This window comes from Cannabis sativa, chromosome 1, assembly GCF_029168945.1.
Source record: "Cannabis sativa cultivar Pink pepper isolate KNU-18-1 chromosome 1, ASM2916894v1, whole genome shotgun sequence".
NCBI lineage: Eukaryota > Viridiplantae > Streptophyta > Magnoliopsida > Rosales > Cannabaceae > Cannabis > Cannabis sativa.
In genome coordinates, this window is record NC_083601.1 from 16,101,680 (window position 1) to 16,123,813 (window position 22,134).

The following is a 22,134-nucleotide window of genomic DNA, read 5'->3' on the forward strand; positions in this document are numbered from 1 at the left end:
ATGTTATATGGTATATAAGTTTTATTGTATAGTATATCATTTTATTTTAGATAATGCATGTTTAGTTTTTATTTTAGTATCCATAAAGGTGATATATAATTTTGTTAATATGATATATATAATTTTTTTTAATAATATTATATTATTTTATTTTATTTTTTATTGTAGGTATATACGTTTTATTGTATGGTATATGATTTTTGTTGCCTATATAATATATTATTTGTTTAATATGATATTTAGTTTCTATTTTATTATATATAAATTTTTTGGTATGTATTCATATTTTAATGGTGGTATATATAATTTTATTAGCATGATATATATATATATATATTTTTTGAGTATTAATTTAGTATTGTTATAATTGTTGGAAAATTCTCATTACAAGAGATAATAGAAAGATTACAATCAAAACACTCAAAATACAAATAAAAATATTTTATCAAGATTACAAGAAAGCTAGAGAAGAAGAAGAAGGATAACACACAAAAAGCTTGACCAAGGCTCAAGGACCTTTGTCCTAAAAGTCATTTCCTCCCTCATATGGACACTTAGGGAAACTCTAGAAATGCTCTTAAGGATTTATCAAGCCTCATATGCTCAACCTAGTGTCTAAGGATGAGCATATCCTCACAAGGTTCTAACCACAACAAATGGTTTCAACTACTTCTTATGCAAGTGAACAATATGGCCATTATTTATAGAGTTTTCACTCTCATATGAACATGAATGATCACCATAAAGCCCTTGGATGTTACCAATCATAAATTGGGCATTTATGTTATTAATTGGGTGATTTGGAGGAGTTTTGGACTGTTACAAAGGCTCTCAAACTTTAAAAAACGTGGGCAATAATATGCTGAAAAAAACAGTAACTAGTTACTAGTTACCATTTTTTCAGCTTTGGCCAATTCTTTTCCAAAGTGTTCCAAATCATTCCCACTTGATTTTGAACCATTTATACACCTTATAAATGAATAAATCAAGTCTCCAACAACTATATTTTTAATAGCTATCGTTCATTCACATTCATAAATAATTAGTAACATCTTTTACTAATTTAAGAGTGAAAAAGAGATGAGAGTTACATATTCAAGTGATCATCAATTTAAAGGATTTGCAACTCCTATTTTGTGATCATTCTACATACATTTTGTAACTCCATAATGTATGTTACAATTTGACAAAATTAATACTTTGTCACACTTAATTATTTACAACTTAATTATTTAATCTAAATATTATATTATATAAAATAATATAACAATAATTTCTTTGTGGTATATAATTTTATTACTACGGTATATTAATTTTCTGTACTACGATATATATCTAATACTGTTGTATATATTTAAATGATCTAATATATTTATTTATTTTTATTACAATATCATAATATGCAATATTAAAAAAAATTATGTAACTTAATTTTGTTATTATATATATTTTTTTAAAAAAAATATGTGATAAATCTATTTTTATAATTTTTATTATCTAATTTATTAGATTTGGCCATTTTCTTAATTTTTTAAAAAGTTACTAACTTAATTACCAAATTGAGGGTCATTTTACATCTCAACCGTCTTCAAATTGAAGCCTTTTCTCTATAAATAATAAGATATATCAACATTCATTCAAAAAAAAAAAAAAAAGATATATCAACATCAGCAAATATCATTTTTTACTAAATCAACATAACGACAAACATTTAATATGTATAGTAGGTAAATGAAAACAGGGATCCATCGTATGTTAGAAGCTGCTTTGAAAAATGTATTACTAATAGTTTTATAAATAAAGCAGATTAATAAGTCCAAGACCTCATTATAAGTCTTACTTAATTGACATAATTAATACATAAAAAACTTAAAATATAGTCTGTTAGGAACAACTAAATGTAAACAGATGCATGGCCTTTTGAATGCATTACATAAATGTCAATATCTTATGTAAACGCAAATTAAACTTTACACGAAGTCATTATAAATATATATATAGAGAGATGATGTATTAGCTTATAATCTCTCTATATATATTTATTGTCCAACGATTGATGATATAATTCTGAATTGGCCAAAACACATTTTGAGTGATATACGTACATTTTCATGATGATGAGCAGATCAAGAGTACCACAAATGGTCGTGCTTTTTCTGCTTTTGATTATTATCTCGATAGTAGTAAATTCAGGAGCAGTTGGAGAGCCAAAAATCAGATGCAATGAAGCCGAAAGATTAGCTTTGTTAACAATCAAAGACCATCTTTACGACCATGAAGATGGGGATGTTCTTTCCTCTTGGGGAGAAGAAGAAGAGAGAAGAGAGTGTTGTGAATGGATTGGGATTAAGTGCAACAACAACAGCAACAATCATCATGTTACCAAACTTGATCTTTCTCCTTCAACTTTTGATAGTTTTCGCCTTCTAGGAGGTAATATCAGCTCTTCATTGCTTGACTTAAAGTACTTAAATCATCTGGACTTGAGTAGCATCCACTTTGGTGAGAATTCCATTCCAACTTTCATTGGCAGTCTCAGCAAACTAAGGTATCTCAATCTCTCTTCTACTGGACTAAGTGGAGAAATTCCTCCTCAGCTTGGAAACCTTTCCAGCTTGGAGGTTTTAGATCTTTCTGGTTCTTTTCATAGCTTAAAGGTGAAAACTTTGAATTGGGTTTTGAATCTTTCTTCTTTAAGAGTACTTGATCTTAGCAACACTAACATGAGCTTAGCCAATGATTGGGTGCATGTAGTCAATAATCTTCCTCACTTGACAAACTTGATACTGTCATTTTGTTATCTTCCCAATGTGGCTCTTCCTCAATCATCTGCTATTTCCCATTTTAACTCTTCAAAAGATCTTAGAGTCATTGATTTTTCTGCAAATTCACTAATGTCCGAGTCTATATTCCCATGGTTGTTTAATTATAGTCGTAGCCTTGTTCATCTTGACCTCTCTTTTTGCGAATCAAGAGGTGTCATTCCAAATGGTTTTGAAAATATGGCTTCCCTTACATATCTTGATCTCACTTCCAATGATTTAGTTGGAATCATTCCAGAATCATTTGGGAATTTGATTTCCCTTACATATCTAAGTCTTCAATTTAATCACTTAGATGGGTTCCATCCCAAATCTTTCAAGAACATGACAGCCCTTACACATCTTGATCTTAGCTACAATGACAACTTAAAAGGTTCCATTCCAGAAGGCTTTGGGAATATGGTTTCCCTTACACATCTTGATCTTAGCTGGAATCAAATAGAGACTCTTAATCCAAAATCATTTGAGAATATGACTTCCCTTAATTATCTTGATCTTAATAGAAATCGACTCAAAGGGTCCATTCCAGAAAATTTTGGAAACATGGCTTCTCTTGAATACCTGGATCTTAGTAATAATACTCTTGAAGGTGAAATTCCGAAATCCATTTGGAAAATATGCAAATTGCGAGAAATGAAAGCATTTGACAATAGACTTAGTGGGGAGTTGCATTTTGCTGATTCACCCTCTAAGGAATGTGCCAAATATTCTTTAGAGTATTTGAACTTGAAGCAAAATCACATCATGGGACCATTGCCTGATTTCACCTTCTATCCCTCTTTGATTGACTTATACCTTTCCTCAAATAAATTCAGTAAACTATCCAAAAGTATGGGTCATTTATCAAAGTTGAAGATTTTAGATCTTTCTGAGAACTCTATCAAAGATGTTTTATCAGAAACTCATTTTTCAAACCTCTTCAACTTATCTTCTTTGGATTTATCAACTAACATAGATCTTGCTATGAATATTTCATTTGATTGGATTCCACCTTTTCAGTTGTTCTACGTTCATCTTGGTTCTTGCAAGTTGGGTCCACATTTTCCAAAATGGATCCAAACTCAGAATAAGTACTTTGAACTTAATGTTTCCAACTCAGGAATTTTAGGTTCTGTTCCAGACTGGTTATGGGATTTCAATCCTTACTTGAGTCTTCTTGATTTATCCAATAACAAAATCAATGGAAGTTTTCATGATTTTGAGCAAGGAATCAATATCTCCTGGGACGACAGATCACATTTTCCTGATATAGATTTGAGTTCAAATCAGTTTGAAGGCTCAATACCAAGATTTTTACTCCAAATAGCTACTTCACTAAATCTTTTCAACAACAACTTTTCACAACTGAATTCTCTTTGTAATATCACAGACTCAAATCATTTAATCTTTCTCGATGTTTCATATAACAAATTGTCTGGTGAGTTACCTGATTGTTGGTCACAAGCACACTCTTTGAGAATTCTAGTTTTGGCAAATAATGAGCTATCTGGAAAGATTCCCAACTCCATTGGTTTCATAAACACCATCAACATATTGCATTTGGGAAAGAACAATTTGAACTCAGAGTTGCCTTCATCAATGAAAAATTGCACAGAGTTGGTGATATTTGATGTTGGAGAGAACAAATTGATGGGGCCAATACCAGCATGGATAGGTACAAGCCTAACAAAGCTTCGTATTCTTAGTGCAAGGTCCAACAACTTCAATGGGAGCATACCTTTACAACTATGTCATTTAGAGGATCTTCAGTTGTTGGACTTGTCCTCAAATGATCTCTCTAACCAAGTTCCAAATTATCTTGGTAATATTACAGCAATGAAAGAAACTGGGGACCAAAATGTAGCAATAAAATATCCTTATTCAGCTACTCGTGGCCGAGCCGGTGTTCCTTTCGATTTCAACCGTGAAAATTTGGTGTTGGTATGGAAAGGAGCAATCTCTGAGTTCAAAAATGTTGGACTTTTGAAGAGCATTGACTTGTCTAGCAATAAACTTATTGGGGAGATTCCTAAAGACATCACTAAACTTGGTGGACTGATTTCCTTAAACTTGTCGAGAAACAATCTAAGTGGACATATTCCTCAAGAAATTGGTGACTTGAAGTCTTTAGATGTTCTTGATCTATCAAAGAACTATTTTTCTGGACAGATTCCTTTGAGTCTCTCTCAAGTGGATAGGCTTAGCACATTGGATTTTTCGAGCAATAATTTGTCTGGCGAAATTCCTAAAAGTACTCAACTTCAATCCCGTGATGCAGTTGCGTACATGGGAAATCCTCAACTTTGTGGAATTCCACTTCTGACCAAGTGTCCAAATGAAGAAGAGACAACAACTTATGATGAAGCAATGGAAAATCATGATGGAGATGAATTTATTAGCAAAGGATTTTACATAAGCTTAGCACTTGGAATTGTAGTTGGATTTTGGGGATTTTGTGGGACTTTAATCTTCAACAAGACTTGGAGATATGCATATTTCAAGCAGTTGAACAACGTTGGAGAGTACTTGGCTCACATATCTGCAGTAGCTCTAAAGAAAAAGCTATTCGAGACTTTTAAAAGCTAGTTGGTAAAAACTTTTCCCTCTAAAGCTTTTGGTGTATACTCTCATATTTATATTATTGAAAAATTCGAAAGAAAGAAGTGTACTGATGCATCTATATTTGTTTTGATATCTGAAATAATTTTTTTGTCAAATTTTTTGTTGCAAAATTTTAAAAAATTTGAAAAAAATTGACATGGCAAAAATAGGATTCAAACACTGTGTTGCATGGGTGACTATTTTATTTATACGTGTGTAAAATAAATTGTTTGAAAACTACTTTCTTTCTATATTAGAAATTATTTAGAATTTTTTAAAATTTTGTAAGATATCCTAAATAATTATAACTTATACAAAAATTAAAAAAAAAAAATTAGACTATTTTTTTTTTTTAAATGCCGAAATAAGTAGAGGATGTATCAATGTATTTATTTTAAAGACATACATTATAGAAACACCTTATATTATTTAGTATGATGATATTGAATAAGTTTTTTTTTTTTTTAACACTTCAACATTTTTTCTTGTGTGCAGTGGTTGCGTTCGGTTTTAAAGGGTGTACTTAGAGTTTTCTTCATCAAATAGTAAGTAACCTGGTTGGTAGTTTGTAATATTCTAGAGACCAGTTAACTTGTAATCTTTTATTTCTTTCTTTCTTTTGAAGATTAATCTGAGTGTTTTGAGTAGCTTGCATTGTAAATGTTATTATTCATGTCTAGCAATGTATGATAGCATAAATTATGTAGTTTATAATAGAGGAGAGGGGGGCACTAGTTTATATAAGTCATTTTATATTGGTTGCTTAAATTCACAAATAAAGGTTTTGTTGTTATAAAATAATATAAAGTAGATGAGAAGAAAGAAGAAGAAGATGAACAGAGAAAGAAAAAGTGAATGAGAATTTCTGAGTTGTTTATTCTAATGGGGTGAATCTCTATACATACAAATACAAGAGTCAAATATTAAGAAACTAAGAAAAAGAAAAACTAAGGTGGCGTTTGGTAACACTTTTTTAATCAGTTTTTTGTTTTTAAAAGTGAAAAAGTGAAAATATTTTTCAAAAATATGTTCTATAAAACTGTTTTTACTTTTCAATTTTTTAATTGAAAATCAAAATTTTAAAAATAAAAAAAATTACTTTCAATATTTTTTTAAACAGTTTTTTTTTTCTTAATCAATATCTTGGACTTCGATCAGACTCGGACCCGAATCCCCCCACGGCCCTGGCGCTGAACCCGACCTCTGACTTGAACCCAAATCCGACTCCGGACCTAGACCCCACGTAAATAAAATAAAAAAAAAATAAAAATAAAAATGAATTTTACAGAACACACTTTTGTTTTCTGTTTTTAAAATTAAAAAATAAAAGTGGTTACAGAACGCATTTTTATTTTTCAAAAGCAAAATTTTTAAAAACAAAAATTTTACTTTCATTTTGTGATTAAAAAATTAGAAAACAAAAGTGTTACCAAACGGCACCTAAGAAAAGAGGAATGTTGATTACAATTAATGGTAATAAATAAAAGATTTGGACATCCACATAATTATTAATATTTATAACACTCCCCCTTGGATGTCCATAATAACTGTCTTATTAAAAATCTTGCTAAAAACTTGATCAAAGGAAAAAGAGTATAGTGTAAACTAACTCCCCCTCATTTGGGCATTTGTGGAGATCTTCTAATAGACAAATTTCGATCTTATCTGTCGTCTTCTCAAATGTTGATGTTGGTAATAACTTTGTGAATAAGTTTGCAAGATTGACACTTGATTGAATATGTTGAACACCAATATGCATTTTCTTGAAGCGTATAAAGAAGAATTTCGTGAAATGTGTTCTAATTCTATCTCCTTCAATGTACCTCCTTTTAGTTGAGCGATGCAAGCAGTATTATCCATAGAGAATTGCTTGGGTTGATACTTCTTTATTGAGTGCAATCCATATGTTTCCCGAATATGCTATGTCAATGATCTCACTCACACACATTCTCTACTTGCTTCATAAAATACAAGTATGTTAACATGATTTATAGTTGCCTCGTTAAAAACCTTGCTAGAAAAATTCAGTGGGACAAAATCTGAGCTAGGGAAAAAGAGTACAATATATATTTCATATTCATAATTATTTGCAAGTTGCCTCGTTGAAAACCTTGCCAGGAAAATCCAGTGGGACAAAACCTGAGCTAAAGGAAAAAGAGTGCAACATGAATATGTCTCCCCCTCATGCACATATGATCCATAATTCTTTTGGTGATAATAAATCTCATAAGATTATTGTTATCACTTTTAAAATATCACCATATATAATCTTTGATCATATATTTTCTATAACTCTTCCAGAGTATGTATGGACTTCTAAATTATAGATGAGGGGTTCTTGGAACATTAATCTTTATCCAATTAATTGTATCATTCATGTGTATACAACTTTGTTCATACTAAAATTTAATATTTCAAGTAGATATGAACATAACACATTAATGATAATATAAATTTTTATTTGTGACAATGATGGTACTCCAAGACCATATATTTGTTCCATCTTGTTGTATGATCTTAATTTCCATATCAAATGATCATATATCTATAATTCTTGATACATATGAAGTACTTCAGGGCTTCAATACTAATGAACAAACTTTATACATTTAATATTTCTCGATATACAAAAGAAATAAAAGTTTGTTCTTCAATTAATCAAAAACTCTTCAAGAGTCTATCACAACGTATAATTTACGTATTTATACTGCATTGACAACCATACATATTTTTCAAACAATAATTTACTTATATGTCTTTATTTCATACAAAGATCTTTGTCATATAGTGCGCGCGACTTTGAATTTATATCACTTAATACATGTATTAAATTCTTCTAGAATTTTTAGATAAGGCTTAATTCAAATTCTCACTATATTAGGAGCTCTAAATAAATAACCTTTTGTTGCAACATTTATGTGATGCTTATAAATTCTCATAAAATATATTTCAGGCTATAATCAAATCATGATTATATTTTCTCAATATTTAAGCCTTATTTTAATCAATCTCATGTCTATGCAAACTTTGTACAATAATTCATTTTGTACAAATACATATATGCAAATTTCTCATTAGAAATATTTATTTGCACACCCTACAGGTCTTACTTCACTTTATGCGAGTAAACTTGCCTGGACTGCGTCATAATATTTTGGCCAAAAATAAAATGTATGTCGATAATTCTCGACAAATCTAATACCATGATCCTTGCTATCTCATGTTAGTTTATTGCATATGCAAACATTCAACTTCTATGGTCGACAAAAATTTCAGTATATGATAATTTCCTCCCATATTGACATAACTTATAGAGATTTCTTTAAATTACATATTTTCAAATATGTTTATCATTTATAGGTACCTATATAGAACCACTTCAGGGATTCAATTATAATCAAATGTGTTACGTCTAACTTCTCTTGGGAGTCTCTTCAAGTACCGTTTTCATCACGGTTATCATTTTAATACTTTATAACATTAAGGTATCTCCATGAGTACCTCTAGATTTAACAACTTCAGGGCAAATCAAATGAACATTTACTAATAATTTTTATATTGTTCATTTACGCTTCAGGCGTTTTCAACTCATTCTAACTCAACTTTGAATAATATTGATTTGCAGTTGGTATATATCATTTTGAACTATATCGTTCTTATATACTTTGTGCAAGGATCATTTTTCAAAAATTATCATCGATCCCAACTGCTTCTCTTCCCCTGATCGAGAGAATTTTTAAAAATTGTGATATCTAATAATATTAATACACCTGTAGGGATTTCAATATATCACAATGAATCAATATTTATTTAAACTCATATATACTATATGACATTGAACTTCAGGTTCAATAAACTTCAGTTTCAAGTTCAGTCCTTATGAACTTAATTTTTTTCTAAGAATGAGTCATACGTGTATAATTAGAAATACATAAATTTACACATTTTGTAAATACATGATCATATAATCTTATTACATCGATAAGAAACTATGCAATAAAAATATAACAATGGCTCAAGATTGTTAAAGAAATATAATTTAAATATTTTTTTTATGTGCAAATATATGCACATTCTTCTTTTGAGCCTTATAAATTAACAATGAGAAGAATCTTCTGGTTCTTCAACAAAATTTAGTCAAATCCTTTGACAATTTATTGCATATGGTTGATCATGTCAAAATAATTCAATTCATGAACTTCAGGTTCACTATAATTTGTATTTCAATGAAACTTTCATAAGGTAATGTAAAATCACTACAACATAATCATTATAAGTTTCATTTTTATATACACGAATAATATAATTATATTATTCTCCAAAACATATACACTCTTCAGGAGTCACTATTATGTTTATCAAACTTTATATTTCTTCAGGAATCACTATCATCAAGTCAACGGTGTGTATAATTTAAAAGATACATGACAACTTCATCATGTTATTGTAATGTTCAAATAGATATAACCATAATATATCATTCATTTTTCCTGGTATCTTTTTAATAAGTCGTCTAATATATTAATAGACTATTCATCAGTCTAATTAACATGACTTGATATATTATATATTTAAATGTACAACCAATACATATAATACGCTATTTCTTATTACTTTCATAACTAGATAAAAGTTATACATCTAGGTACATACAAATATATTTTATTACTCCAAGTAGCAATTGTATGTAAAACTTCTTCAGGAAGCTTTTCAAATAATCATTTTGTGATTCTTTATCACTTTGATTATATTGGATCACTAACAAATATTAGTAAATTATATATCTACTTTTGGGAATATGCAAACTGAATTATATAGCAACTATATATATACATATCTTGTACCAACAATAGTTTGAAACTATTGATTTCAAGAAATAATAAAATATGTATATATTAATTTGCTTTTGGCATTGCCAATAAATGTGAAATCTATATTCATTGAAATAGAATTTCATGTCTATTCATTCTCTTCAGGGAATGATATTTAAATATTCTAAATGTACAATAAATTTGTACAATTCACATTCTATTCAATAATCAAATATACTTTTATCTTGATTATAAGTGTGTCCGTACTACAGGTACGCGACTACTATTATTCAATTCCACACATGATATATAGATTTCATGCACTTTGATTGTGTGTGGTATTTCATCTTTTGGTTGTTTCCACTTTTTTCTGGAAATATTTGAGCAGTAAATAATGTCATTGTTTATTTAAAATCATTACATTCACTTCGGGGAATGACGTTGAACAAGTAGAACATTATTATAAATTTCTTAAAAATTTATTACTTGTTCATCCATAAAAATATAAGAAATTATTCAACAATTTCTTTTACGATATTTCAAAGAATATATGGATGCAATTTTTGCATAGTCTCCAAGATGTATGCAAAATTTAATCTTTAATATATGTCAGATTCAATAATTTCCAACATTGCAAGTAATAACAATGTATAATAACATGACTAATACGAGGATCCTTTAAAAGTAATTGACTTCAATTCGTATCATTCTCTGCAGGAAATGATGAACAATAAATACATGCCTCATGTATTTAAATAACATTAGTCATGCTCATTGTTATTCTTATACTTTGATGTTTCAATGCAATTTTCTTAACATTCTTTTTGAGTATTCAAAACCCACTGTAAAATTGCATCAATAATAATCATTTTTAATGATTCTTTAGTTGTATTCACATAAATACAATCATTTTTTTTCTTCGATAAATATAAAACATTTACTTCAGGAAATGTTTGTCAAAATCTATATCGATATTAGATTACTTTTCATTGTCCTCAAAGAATTCAAGAACATATATATAAATATGTATTCATCTCTTTCATTATATATCCATCAACTATATAATGAATATTACGTTTGCATAATCTTCAGGATATATGCAAGATTTTATTGAGGACGCATAATCTTCAGGATATATGCAATATTTTATCGAGGATGCATAATCTTCAGGATATATGCAATATTTTATCGATGATGTATAATCTTCAAAATATATGCAATATTTTATCGAGGATGCATAATCTTCAGGATATATGCAATATTTTATCGATGATGCATAATCTTTAGGATATATACAATATTTTATCAATGATACATAATCTTCTGGATATATACATAATTTATACAGATTTTCTCTATCATATCATTGACACACATATATTGTAAATATTATAAATGATAAGAAGATAATAAATATATATATGAAATTAATAATAAACATATAAAAGCATATACATACATATATAATATATAGATATATAGATAAAAACAAAAAAAAAAGATTCTTGAAATTGTTTCAGTCAGATGAGTATATATATAAATATATATTTAGTGTATCGTGACTTTGAAACAATTCAAGAACTTTAACAAAATACTTACATTGGGTCTTAGGCAGAGACTCATGCTTGAAGCTTGGGCAGAGACTCGTGCTGATAACGTGTTATAAAATAATATAAAGTAGATGAGAAGAAAGAAGAAGAAGATGAAGAGAGAAAGAGAAAGTGAATGAGAATTTCTGAGTTGTTTATTCCAATGGGGTGAACCTCTATTTATACAAATACAAGAGTCAAATATTAAGAAACTAAGAAAAAGGGAAACTAAGAAAAGAGGAATGTTGATTACAATTAATGGTAATAAATAAAAGATTTAGACATCCACATAATTATTAATATTTATAACATTTATTAATTATTTTATAATTTTTATTTTTTATTTTAAAGTAAATATGTGGTGTTTGTACTCGAAAATCCACTCATTTGGGAAACTCACCCGACCTGAAATAAAAAAAAAATAGTTTCAAAAATTATAGGGAGGATTCGGGTTACACCCGGTTACCTACTAGGTCGGGTTCAAGTTCTGAAATTGTGACACCCAAAATTTGGGTCAAACCTAGATTTGCCCGAAAAACCTATTTGTTTATTTTTCAAAAAATGTAAAAAAAAAATGAAATTATGTGTAATTTTATGAAAACATGTAAAAAAAAAAAGGAGATATTTTTCAAAAAAAAAAGGCACAGCCCAACCCACCCGATCGTGTCTCAACCTGTACCCGACCCACCCAAAAACCCAGTCTCTTTCACGGGCAGGTTTGGTACCTATATTACAAACCCGAACTCAAAAACTTTAAACCTGAGAAAACTTACCTGATGTCCACCCTATGAGCAATACATATAAGTGGGTAAAGAGTTATATTAATATTCTCTTAATCATGTTGGATGAAATTTAATAGAAGTCTTGTGTTTCATCACTTTGAATAGTTTGGGGGAATTTTAAAAATTTAGAGGGCACTAATAAATTGGGTTCAAAAATATTTATTTTTGAATATGTGTTAATAAAAATATAATTATTATTTCATAATGTTTTATAAGAAAATAAAAAGAAAAAGGAAATGCTAAGTGGCCACCAAGGCTATGTTTGGTAGGTGGGGAGGAGAAAAGAAATGATAGAGAATTGATGATGCAGAATAGAAATGAAAGTTAAAAAAGGATGATAATCTAATTTGTTTGATGGAATAGAATGGTGGAATAATAGATAAGTATTTAGTATTATTATTGTTATTAATATAGTTAAGTACTGAATTTTTAAATTAATTTATAAAAAAGAAAAATATTAAAAGACACTAGTGCTAGTAAGTATTAAGTTTTATATAATTTAATATAATAATTTTTAAATAGTATTGCTCTCTAATTGTAAGATGATATAGTGATAAAAAATAGTTAATTATTCAGAAGAAGGCAGCTAAGAGCATCTTCAATGGTAATAATATTTTGGAGAATGCTTGATGAGGTGGAAAGCTTATGTAGCAAAATATAGAGATGCTATACCATTGGAGATAAAAGAATGCTATTCTTGAAATTTGTATTGATGCCACACAATGGTATTGATACTATATTTTTTTTATACAATAACAAATTAAAAGTGCAATATATATAATAGTTTAATAAAGAAAAAAAAAATTATATATAATAATGTGTGATATCATAATTATAATATTTTTAAAAAGTATTATACTATTAGAGTGTTTTTAGAAATAAAGGTGCCAAAAATGATATGGAAGAAAAACAAAATAAAATATTATATTTTAGATGATGTGAAGATATAGAGCATCTTCAAAGAATGCTATCCTTGGAGATGCTCTAAGATCATTAAAAAGGTGAGTAGTCATCACTTTAAATATTGACCTTTATGCAGGCCGCCAATTCCAACGAAACTCAGAAGAAACTTAATAAAAGGAAAGTAGATCTTTCAAGTCTTCCACCATTGACTACACAGTCACGTTAATCCACAATATACCAACATCCAAATTCAAACTAGTGAATTATGGAGTTTTATACAATTATATTAAATTATCAAATTGCACCAATAGTGTCACGAATATTGGCCACCATAGGGAAAGAAATTATATGCGAGTGTGAACGCAAAGAAAAAAAATACACAAAATTCAAACTAGTAGGTACGTAAAAGTGCCTTGTATTTATTATTCAAAGATGAACTCTTATGAAAAACCAAACACATATCTTTCTATATTCTTCTGATCAAACATTGAACTCTCTATTATACTCCATGAGCAGTTCAGTCCCTTGTGTTGTCCTGCTTTATGTACTTCTGCTTTTCTTGAGACAAAATTATGGAATTGGATCTCCAAAAACAAGGTGCAATGAAGCTGAGAGACAAGCGTTGCTAAGGATTAAAGACCAGATTTATGTTTATTCATTTAGAACTGAGAGTGACACAGAAGTTGGCATTGATCTACTTTCGTCTTGGGGAGAAGAAGAAGAAAAAAGAGAATGCTGTGAATGGATTGGAATTGGCTGCAGCAACAACTCCGGTCATGTCATCAAACTTGACCTTTCTCCTTCAACTTTGTCTTTTCAAACATATGATTATGTTTTAAGAGGTAAAGTCAGCTCCTCATTGTTTGACTTAAAGTACCTGAATCATTTGGATTTGAGTAATGTCGAATTTGCGGGCGAGTATTTCCCAACTTTCATTGGTGGCCTCACCAAATTAAGGTACCTCAATCTCTCTTCCACTGCACTAACTGGAGATATTCCTCCTCAGCTTGGAAACCTTTCTAGCTTGCAGTTTCTTGATCTTAGTACTAATAATTTAGAATCGAAAAACTTGAATTGGGTTTTACATCTTTCTTCCTTACGAGTACTTGACCTGAGTGGCACAAACATGAGCTTAGTTAATGATTGGGTGCATGTAGTTGATTATCTTTCTCATTTCATAACAAATTTGGTACTAAGTTCTTGTGAACTTCCTGATATTGTTTCACCTTCATTTGCTAACTCTTCAAAAGCTCTTAGAGTCCTTGATCTTTCTATAAATGACCAACTCTCTGAGTCTATATTCCAATGGTTGTTCAACTATAAGAGTAGCCTTGTTCATCTTGACCTCTCTGGTTGCGGATTACCAGGTTCCATTCCAAGTGGTTTTAAAAATATGGCTGCCCTGACCTATCTTGATCTCAGCTGGAATGACTTTGAAGGAATCATTCCAGAATCTTTTGGGGATATGGTTTCTCTTACATATCTTGATCTCGCAGAAAATCAATTAAAGGGTTTTAATCCACACTCTTTCAAGAACACAACTGCCATTGCATACCTTGACCTTAGCTACAATCAACTAAAAGGTTCAATTCCTGAGTCCTTTGGAAATATGATCTCCCTTACATATCTTGATCTTCATGGTAACCAATTAAATTTTCTCAATCCAAAATCTTTTGAGAATATGACTGCCATTAAATATCTTAATCTCGAAAGCAATCATCTAAAAGGATCCATACCAGAAAACTTTGGAAATATGCAGTCTCTTGCTCAGATTAATCTTAGCAATAACGAGCTCGAAGGCGAAATTCCAAAATCCATTTGGAAGATATGTGAACTAGTGAGGTTTGAAGCATACAACAATAGCCTTGGGGGAGAGCTCCATTTCTCAGAATCATCTTCCAACAACTCATGTGCCAATTTCCCCATGGAGTATTTGGACTTGAAGCAAAATAGAATCATGGGATCATTGCCTAATTTCACACTATATCCCTCTTTAGTTGAGTTACATCTTTCCTCAAACCAGTTCAGTGGAATATCCCAAAGTATAGGCCAATTATCAAAGTTGGAGATTATGGATTTTTCTGAGAACAAAATCGAAGGTGTCTTATCCGAAGCTCATTTTTCAAAACTCTTCAACTTAAACACTTTGGATTTATCAAGTAACTCGGATATAGTTTTGAGAATTAATCCTGATTGGATTCCACCCTTTCAGTTGCAGTATATACATCTTGAATCTTGCAAATTGGGTCCTCATTTTCCAAAATGGCTCCAGACACAGAAGAATTATTATGAACTTAATATCTCCAATTCTGGAATTTCAGATTCTACTCCAGATTGGTTATGGAACTTCCGGTCAGACTTAAGTCTTCTGGATTTGTCTAATAATCAAATTAGAGGAAGACTTCATGATATTAAACAGAGTGTCAATTTTTCCTATGAATACAGTAGAAGATACCCTGATGTAGATTTGAGTTCAAATCAGTTAGAAGGCTCAGTACCGAGCTTTTTACTCCAAGTGACTGCTTCACTAAATCTTTTCAACAATAGATTTTCACAGCTAAATTCCATATGTGAGGCCATAGAGTTAATTCCTTTGATCTTTCTTGACGTCTCATATAACCAGTTGTCCGGCGAGATACCTGATTGTTGGTCACAAGCACGCTCCCTGCGAATTCTCGTTTTGGCAAATAACAAGTTATCTGGAAAGATTCCAATTTCCATTGGCTTCTTAGTTTCCATCAATGTGTTGCACTTGAGAAACAACAATTTAACAGCAGAATTGCCTTCATCATTGAAGAACTGTACCCAGTTGGTTATATTTGATGTTGGAGGGAATAAATTGTCTGGAGAAATACCAACATGGATAGGAACAAGCCTAACAGGCCTTCTTATTCTCAGTACACGTTCTAATAGCTTCAATGGAAGTATACCCTTACAACTATGTCACTTAGTGGATCTTCAATTCTTAGACTTGTCTTCAAATGATATGTCTAGCCGAATTCCCAACTGTCTTAGTAACATTACAGCTATGAAAGAACTAAATCGAATCGAAGAAGCATCATACGGTGCAGATCCTTATTCTGAAACTCGTGGGCAACAAGGTGTTCCAGATGATTTTAACCGTGAAAAGTTAGTGTTGATGTGGAAAGGAACTATCTCTGAATTCAAAAATGTTGGACTTTTGAAGAGCATCGATTTGTCAAGCAACAATCTTATTGGGGAAATTCCTAAAGACATCACTAAACTAGTTGGATTGATTGCCTTAAACTTGTCAAAAAACAATCTAAGTGGACATATCCCTCAAGAGATTGGTCAATTGAAGTCTTTGGATGTACTTGATTTATCAAAGAACCATTTTCTTGGCCACATACCTTCAACTCTCACTCAAGTGGATCGTCTGGGTGTATTGGACTTGTCAAATAACAATTTGTCAGGAGAAATTCCAAGAAGCACTCAACTCCAATCCCGTGATGCAGCTTCATACATGGGAAATCCTCTGCTTTGTGGAGTTCCACTTCTAATAAAATGTCCAGATGGAAAAGTCCTAACTACATCTGATGAAGCTATAGAGAATCATGGTGACGATGGGTTTATTAGCAAAGGATTTTACATAAGCTTAGCACTTGGATTTGTAGTTGGATTTTGGGTATTTTGTGGGACTTTAATCTTCAACAAGTCTTGGAGATGTGTATATTTGAAGCTCTTGAACAATGTTGGGGACTGGGCATACGTAACTTCAGAAGTTGGGAAGAAAAAGTTACTACAGATGTTCAGAAGCTAAATTGGTAATCCTCTCTCTTTCTCTCATGTTTTGGATGTATTTATTATTTATGTACACTGCTATTACATACGTTATATTTCATTTTTTTCATAACTATAATTGTTGTAACTTGTAAATTTTGATCATTTTGATTTTGCAGGGGGAGCTTTCAGTTTCAAAGGATGCAGTGCGCTGGGAATATTTCTTCACCAAATAATTTGTAATATGCTAGTAACTTATGTTTTCATTTATAATAATGACTCCAACTAGTTATTATTCATGTTTTCAAATTTTAAAACTTTCTACTTGTAAATTATTCCAAGTGATGCAAATTCCTAAAACTTACTAATTGTTGCACGAGCATAAAATTTCCTTGCAATATACAAACAAAATAGAGAATAATCTGCACTAATAGCAGATAAACTATCATCCCCAAATTGAATAATTATTATCATTATCGTTATCGTTATCATTATCATTATCATTATCATTATCATTATTTGGACAAACCAATTGAATAATTTAAAACAAGAAATATATTGAAAACAAAAAGCAGAATAATTGAAAAACAAAAAGCAGGATAGTTGAATGTAGTAGTAGTTAAGTAGAAGAATGATTTCTGTGAGTTCCATTACACCATCCCATGATTTCTATGAGTTCCATTACAAATTCTGATGAAGCTTAGGAAAATCTTGATGGAGACGAATTTATTATTAGGAAAGGATTTTACACAAGCAAGTGCATTTTTGCCTAGAAAACGAGATGAATTTGGTCCAAAATTCCTATAATCGGTATAATCCACTCTAATTTTCAAAGGGTGTTTTTTTTTTTTTTGCAGAGAATAAAAAAGTACTTATCTTCCGATTAACAATCATTAATTGCACTTAGAGGTATACAGCATAATAATCAAAATCTAACCTTATTATGAAGTGTAAAATTTAACAAAAATTGCCACCAATAGGCTAAATCTAATTATTCAGAAACTCGTTAAAAAATTCAACAAAAAATCAAACGCAGCCTAAAGAAAAGAAAAAGTTAGAATATTGGAGAGGGAAAGATCACCTCCACTTATCTTGTAGATCTTTCTTCTCAGACAAGATCCATGTAACAAAGATGGCAGCTACTAGTCCGACGATAGTGATGAGGAGCAAAGCATAACTAAAATCTTCAGTGAGCGAATCATAGGTCCTGGAAGGTGCGATTCGCGTGTAAAAGAGATCAATTCCATATGCGAAAACAAGTGTTGTTGATTCCAACCTTGCAGGGACAGTAACTATGCCTCGAAGTCCTTCTACTTTAAGGGAATGTGTTACATAAGACTGAGGATTGATAGGCAACGAATCTGTCAACGGAACAAGGCCTTGTTCGCGCTCAGCTTGTGAAGGATTGGCCGATCGACGGGGATCTAGAAAACGTTTATCAAGTGCCAAAACCTGATCTACAATAGTACCAATAAGAAGCTGCTTTGATGTTACTCCCTTAGCTGTTGATGTAACTGAAATAGCTTTAACAGAATGAGTGAAAAAGTAAGACTGTGATTTGGTCACAACCTCAGTTCTTGAGTAGGAAGATATTGGAGATGTGAGATTATGGTGTCCAAGAACAAGCTTCCATAAATCCTTATTGGCCGATCGAGACTGGTCGTATATCTCAATTACTGACATTTGATATCTGTGTGCCCTTAAATTGAAGTAGTGATAGACAACCCAGTTCTCACTGAAAACTGCATGGACAGGACCCTGAGAACCATGATGAGTCATTCTGTGCAATATGCGACCAGATATTGTATCAATAAGATAAACAACCAACGAAGACTCATCCGGGGTAGCTGTTCCAATTTCACCACTAGATTTTGGCGTAACAGTGGCAACAAACATCAAATTTTTTGAGATGTACTTGTACATTACATCATCATCATGATCTGGTATAATCTTTGCCTGAGTATGGACCACCTCCTCGTTCAATTTTCTTGTCACAGTTGCAATGATCTTTTCTGAGTCAGATGGAAACACAATTGACCATACGTCTCTAGAGTGGAAGCAGTACTCGTCATCATCATCATGGTTTGAATTTCTCTTCAAAGCATGACCCTTAATGATGCCTTTATCAGAATCAACTGAGTGCCAGTATATGTTTGAAAATTCACGTTGAAAAATAGTAACAGCCTCAGGTGTTCTGGGGTATAGATATGCCCGTTGGTCCTGATCTATCAGTAGATGAAGACGTTGTTCGGTTGCATCAGTGAATGGCAGTGGAAGAACTTGTGAAACAGAATGAGCAGGACTCGATGAACTTATTTCCTTCCCGGTGTAAGTATCAACGAAAGAAAGAACACCTGGTGCATCGTTACTTTGTCCACACTGGCCTACTATGAGCACAGATGGATTTTCATCCAATGCATGATGATGGGGTACCTGCCATTGGTAAATACTAAGACCACACGCTGAATTACGCAATGAAGGCAGTAAAAGAGACCAAACAACTCGTCCATCTCCGGTGTGCAAGGCAAACAACTTTCCTGATCGAGTTAGAACTATAAGCAGCTTCCGAAAACCATTGTGATCTCGGGTCATTTTGCTCTTCTCAGAATTCTTTACCCTCATCCCTTGGATTACTACAACATCCTCCGGGCTTGCAAGCATCAAAGTTCCCTTAAGCTTCAACATGTGACCCTTAAGCCATTCAAAGAAGTTATCCTCCACTTTTGAAACTGATACACCTTCCTCTTTTTCCACAGGTAGTTCTGATGTTACTACACCTACAATTGAGGCAAGACCATCCTCCCTACTCCAGACAATTGCTCCTTGTTGTAACAGCAAGAGTGAATGATCTTCCATGACAACCAATGCCCTGAATCCATTAGACCTGTCTGTGCGGATATAATTGTTTATAAACACCCTATGGATAAACCCTCTTCCATGATCCATCACTATACTTTCCTTATGCAATTCCTTATTCCAATCATGGACAAGCTTCACTGTAAGATGAATCTTGCCATCATCATCATGCTGAACTATTGCAAAAGCTTTTTCTCCCTCTGAAAGTAAGAGAGGATCACTAATAACTGTTGCATTATTGACTTTATCCACAACCTCCAGATTTCCTTCACCAGTTATTCTAATGAATATTTTAAATCCATTGATTTCTAAAGCAAACATTCCTTGAAGCTTTAAGGGCAACAACACTGATGTCCCAGATGAATCGCCAATAAGATCAGATAGCAAATATGTTTGCTCAAATTTGATACCATCCTGAAATTTTATTGTCACTATCTTTGATTTAGTGGCATCCAATGCCACAACCAGGTCATCAGAAACCAATAACATCTCCCCTGAAAAATTACCAGGAAAGGCAGCATCATATTTATTAAGCAAGTCTCCGTTCCTTGCATTTATTGCAAAAACCTCAAAATGGGAAGAGCCAACAAAACCTATCGCATATATTACCTCACTATCCGAAGGATGGATAATCTGTTGGACCTCAATACTTTCTGATTCAAAGCTCTTTTTCCAAACAATCTCGCCATCTATACCAGAAACACCATGAAGACACCCATTACCAAAAACGTGGATCAAATTATCTTTATCGACTTTCAAATTTTTGGGAATGGATAATATTGACTTTGAGGACTTTGAACAACCCTGTAGAGAAGACTCCCAAACCATTTGACCATCGGGAAGATTCCATGCTCTTAAGATACCTCCGCTAGATGAGAGGGTTATGACATATTTTCCCAGAGCAATATCTATTGCATCCACAACATCATTGTTGCCAAGTACGTGTCTCCAGAAAATCTCTCCATGTCGAAGATCAAGAGAAGCAACAACATTCTCCTCGGTCGATACAACAACACGCTTTCGCCCAGCTTTCTGAGTGTGGAACACTGCATCTTTCACCTTCCCTATGTATTGTTGGTGCCAGTCCGCGAGACCAACTTCATCTCCGAAAAGCGAAAAGCTTGGCTTCGCGTGAAATAAAAACAGGATACAAAACAGTAGAGAAACCCTAATCGCCATAGCCATGGCAAATCTCGCAGTCTCTCTCGCAGAGATCTCAATAATACAACTAAGTGTAATTTAATAGAGTAATATTTGTAAATAATTATTGCCATTTAAATACACTAATTCGTAAATATCTAAATAGTATTTTTAAATTGAATAATTTTAATCATTATTCTTTTTTAAAGTAAAAAAAAACAATTCAAATAAAATAAACAAACGATTTTTCAGAATAATTTTTTCCGTTAGTGGAATATCTATTATAATTACTACAACAAATGAAGCTATGGAAGATCATGGTGATGATGGGTTTATGGAAAAAGGAGTTTACATAAGCTTAGCACTTGGAACTGTAGTTTGATTTTTGGGATTTCGTGGGAATTAGATCTCCAACAAGTTCTTGAACAATGCTGAGGATTAGGCTTACGTAACAGCTGTAGTAATGTAGTTAGAAGAAGCTGTTGCAGATGTTTCTTTTTTTCTTTTCTGTTTTTTAATAGAAGCTGTTGCAGATGTTCAGACGCTTAATTTGATAACTTATATCTCTTTCTATGTTTTGAGTACATTTATTATTTATGTACACTGCTACTATATGTTGATTTCATTTTTACAGTTAAAAATGGTTGTAGTTATCAGGAGCTGCATTTGATATTTCTTTATAAAAAAAAAACTGTTATGTCCAAGTTAATTATGTTTTCTTTATATAATTCTTTGTTTTAAATTTCAATGCTTTTGTATTTTCACTTTTAAATGACATGAAACTCCTAGAAATTAATTATAGTGGAAGGAGCATAAATTTCCTTGCAATAAACAAACGAGGAAAAAAAAAACAGTAACCATAGCAGAAAAATTATAGCAGTACTGATTTCTATGAGTTCCATTCTGATAT

The 22,134-nt window shown here is 31.5% G+C and overlaps 3 protein-coding genes across 3 annotated transcripts; 2 read left to right on the plus strand and 1 right to left on the minus strand.

Moving 5' to 3' along the window:
• Positions 1-1,645: 1,645 nt before the first annotated feature.
• On the plus strand, positions 1,646-6,150 carry LOC115703921 (receptor-like protein EIX2). The gene is made up of 2 exons (XM_061104762.1): positions 1,646-5,390; positions 5,898-6,150. Exon 1 carries the CDS (start codon positions 2,112-2,114, stop codon positions 5,385-5,387), a length of 3,276 nt encoding a protein of 1,091 aa, XP_060960745.1. The 5' UTR covers positions 1,646-2,111; the 3' UTR covers positions 5,388-5,390; positions 5,898-6,150.
• Positions 6,151-13,820: 7,670 nt separating this feature from the next.
• Positions 13,821-17,598, plus strand: LOC115703633 (receptor-like protein EIX1). The gene is made up of 2 exons (XM_030630869.2): positions 13,821-17,272; positions 17,408-17,598. Exon 1 carries the CDS (start codon positions 13,930-13,932, stop codon positions 17,266-17,268), a length of 3,339 nt encoding a protein of 1,112 aa, XP_030486729.2. The 5' UTR covers positions 13,821-13,929; the 3' UTR covers positions 17,269-17,272; positions 17,408-17,598.
• Positions 17,599-18,105: 507 nt separating this feature from the next.
• LOC115706348 (uncharacterized) lies at positions 18,106-21,892 on the minus strand. Its single transcript, XM_030633968.2, has one exon. It carries the CDS (start codon positions 21,267-21,269, stop codon positions 18,306-18,308), a length of 2,964 nt encoding a protein of 987 aa, XP_030489828.2. The 5' UTR covers positions 21,270-21,892; the 3' UTR covers positions 18,106-18,305.
• Positions 21,893-22,134: the final 242 nt, after the last annotated feature.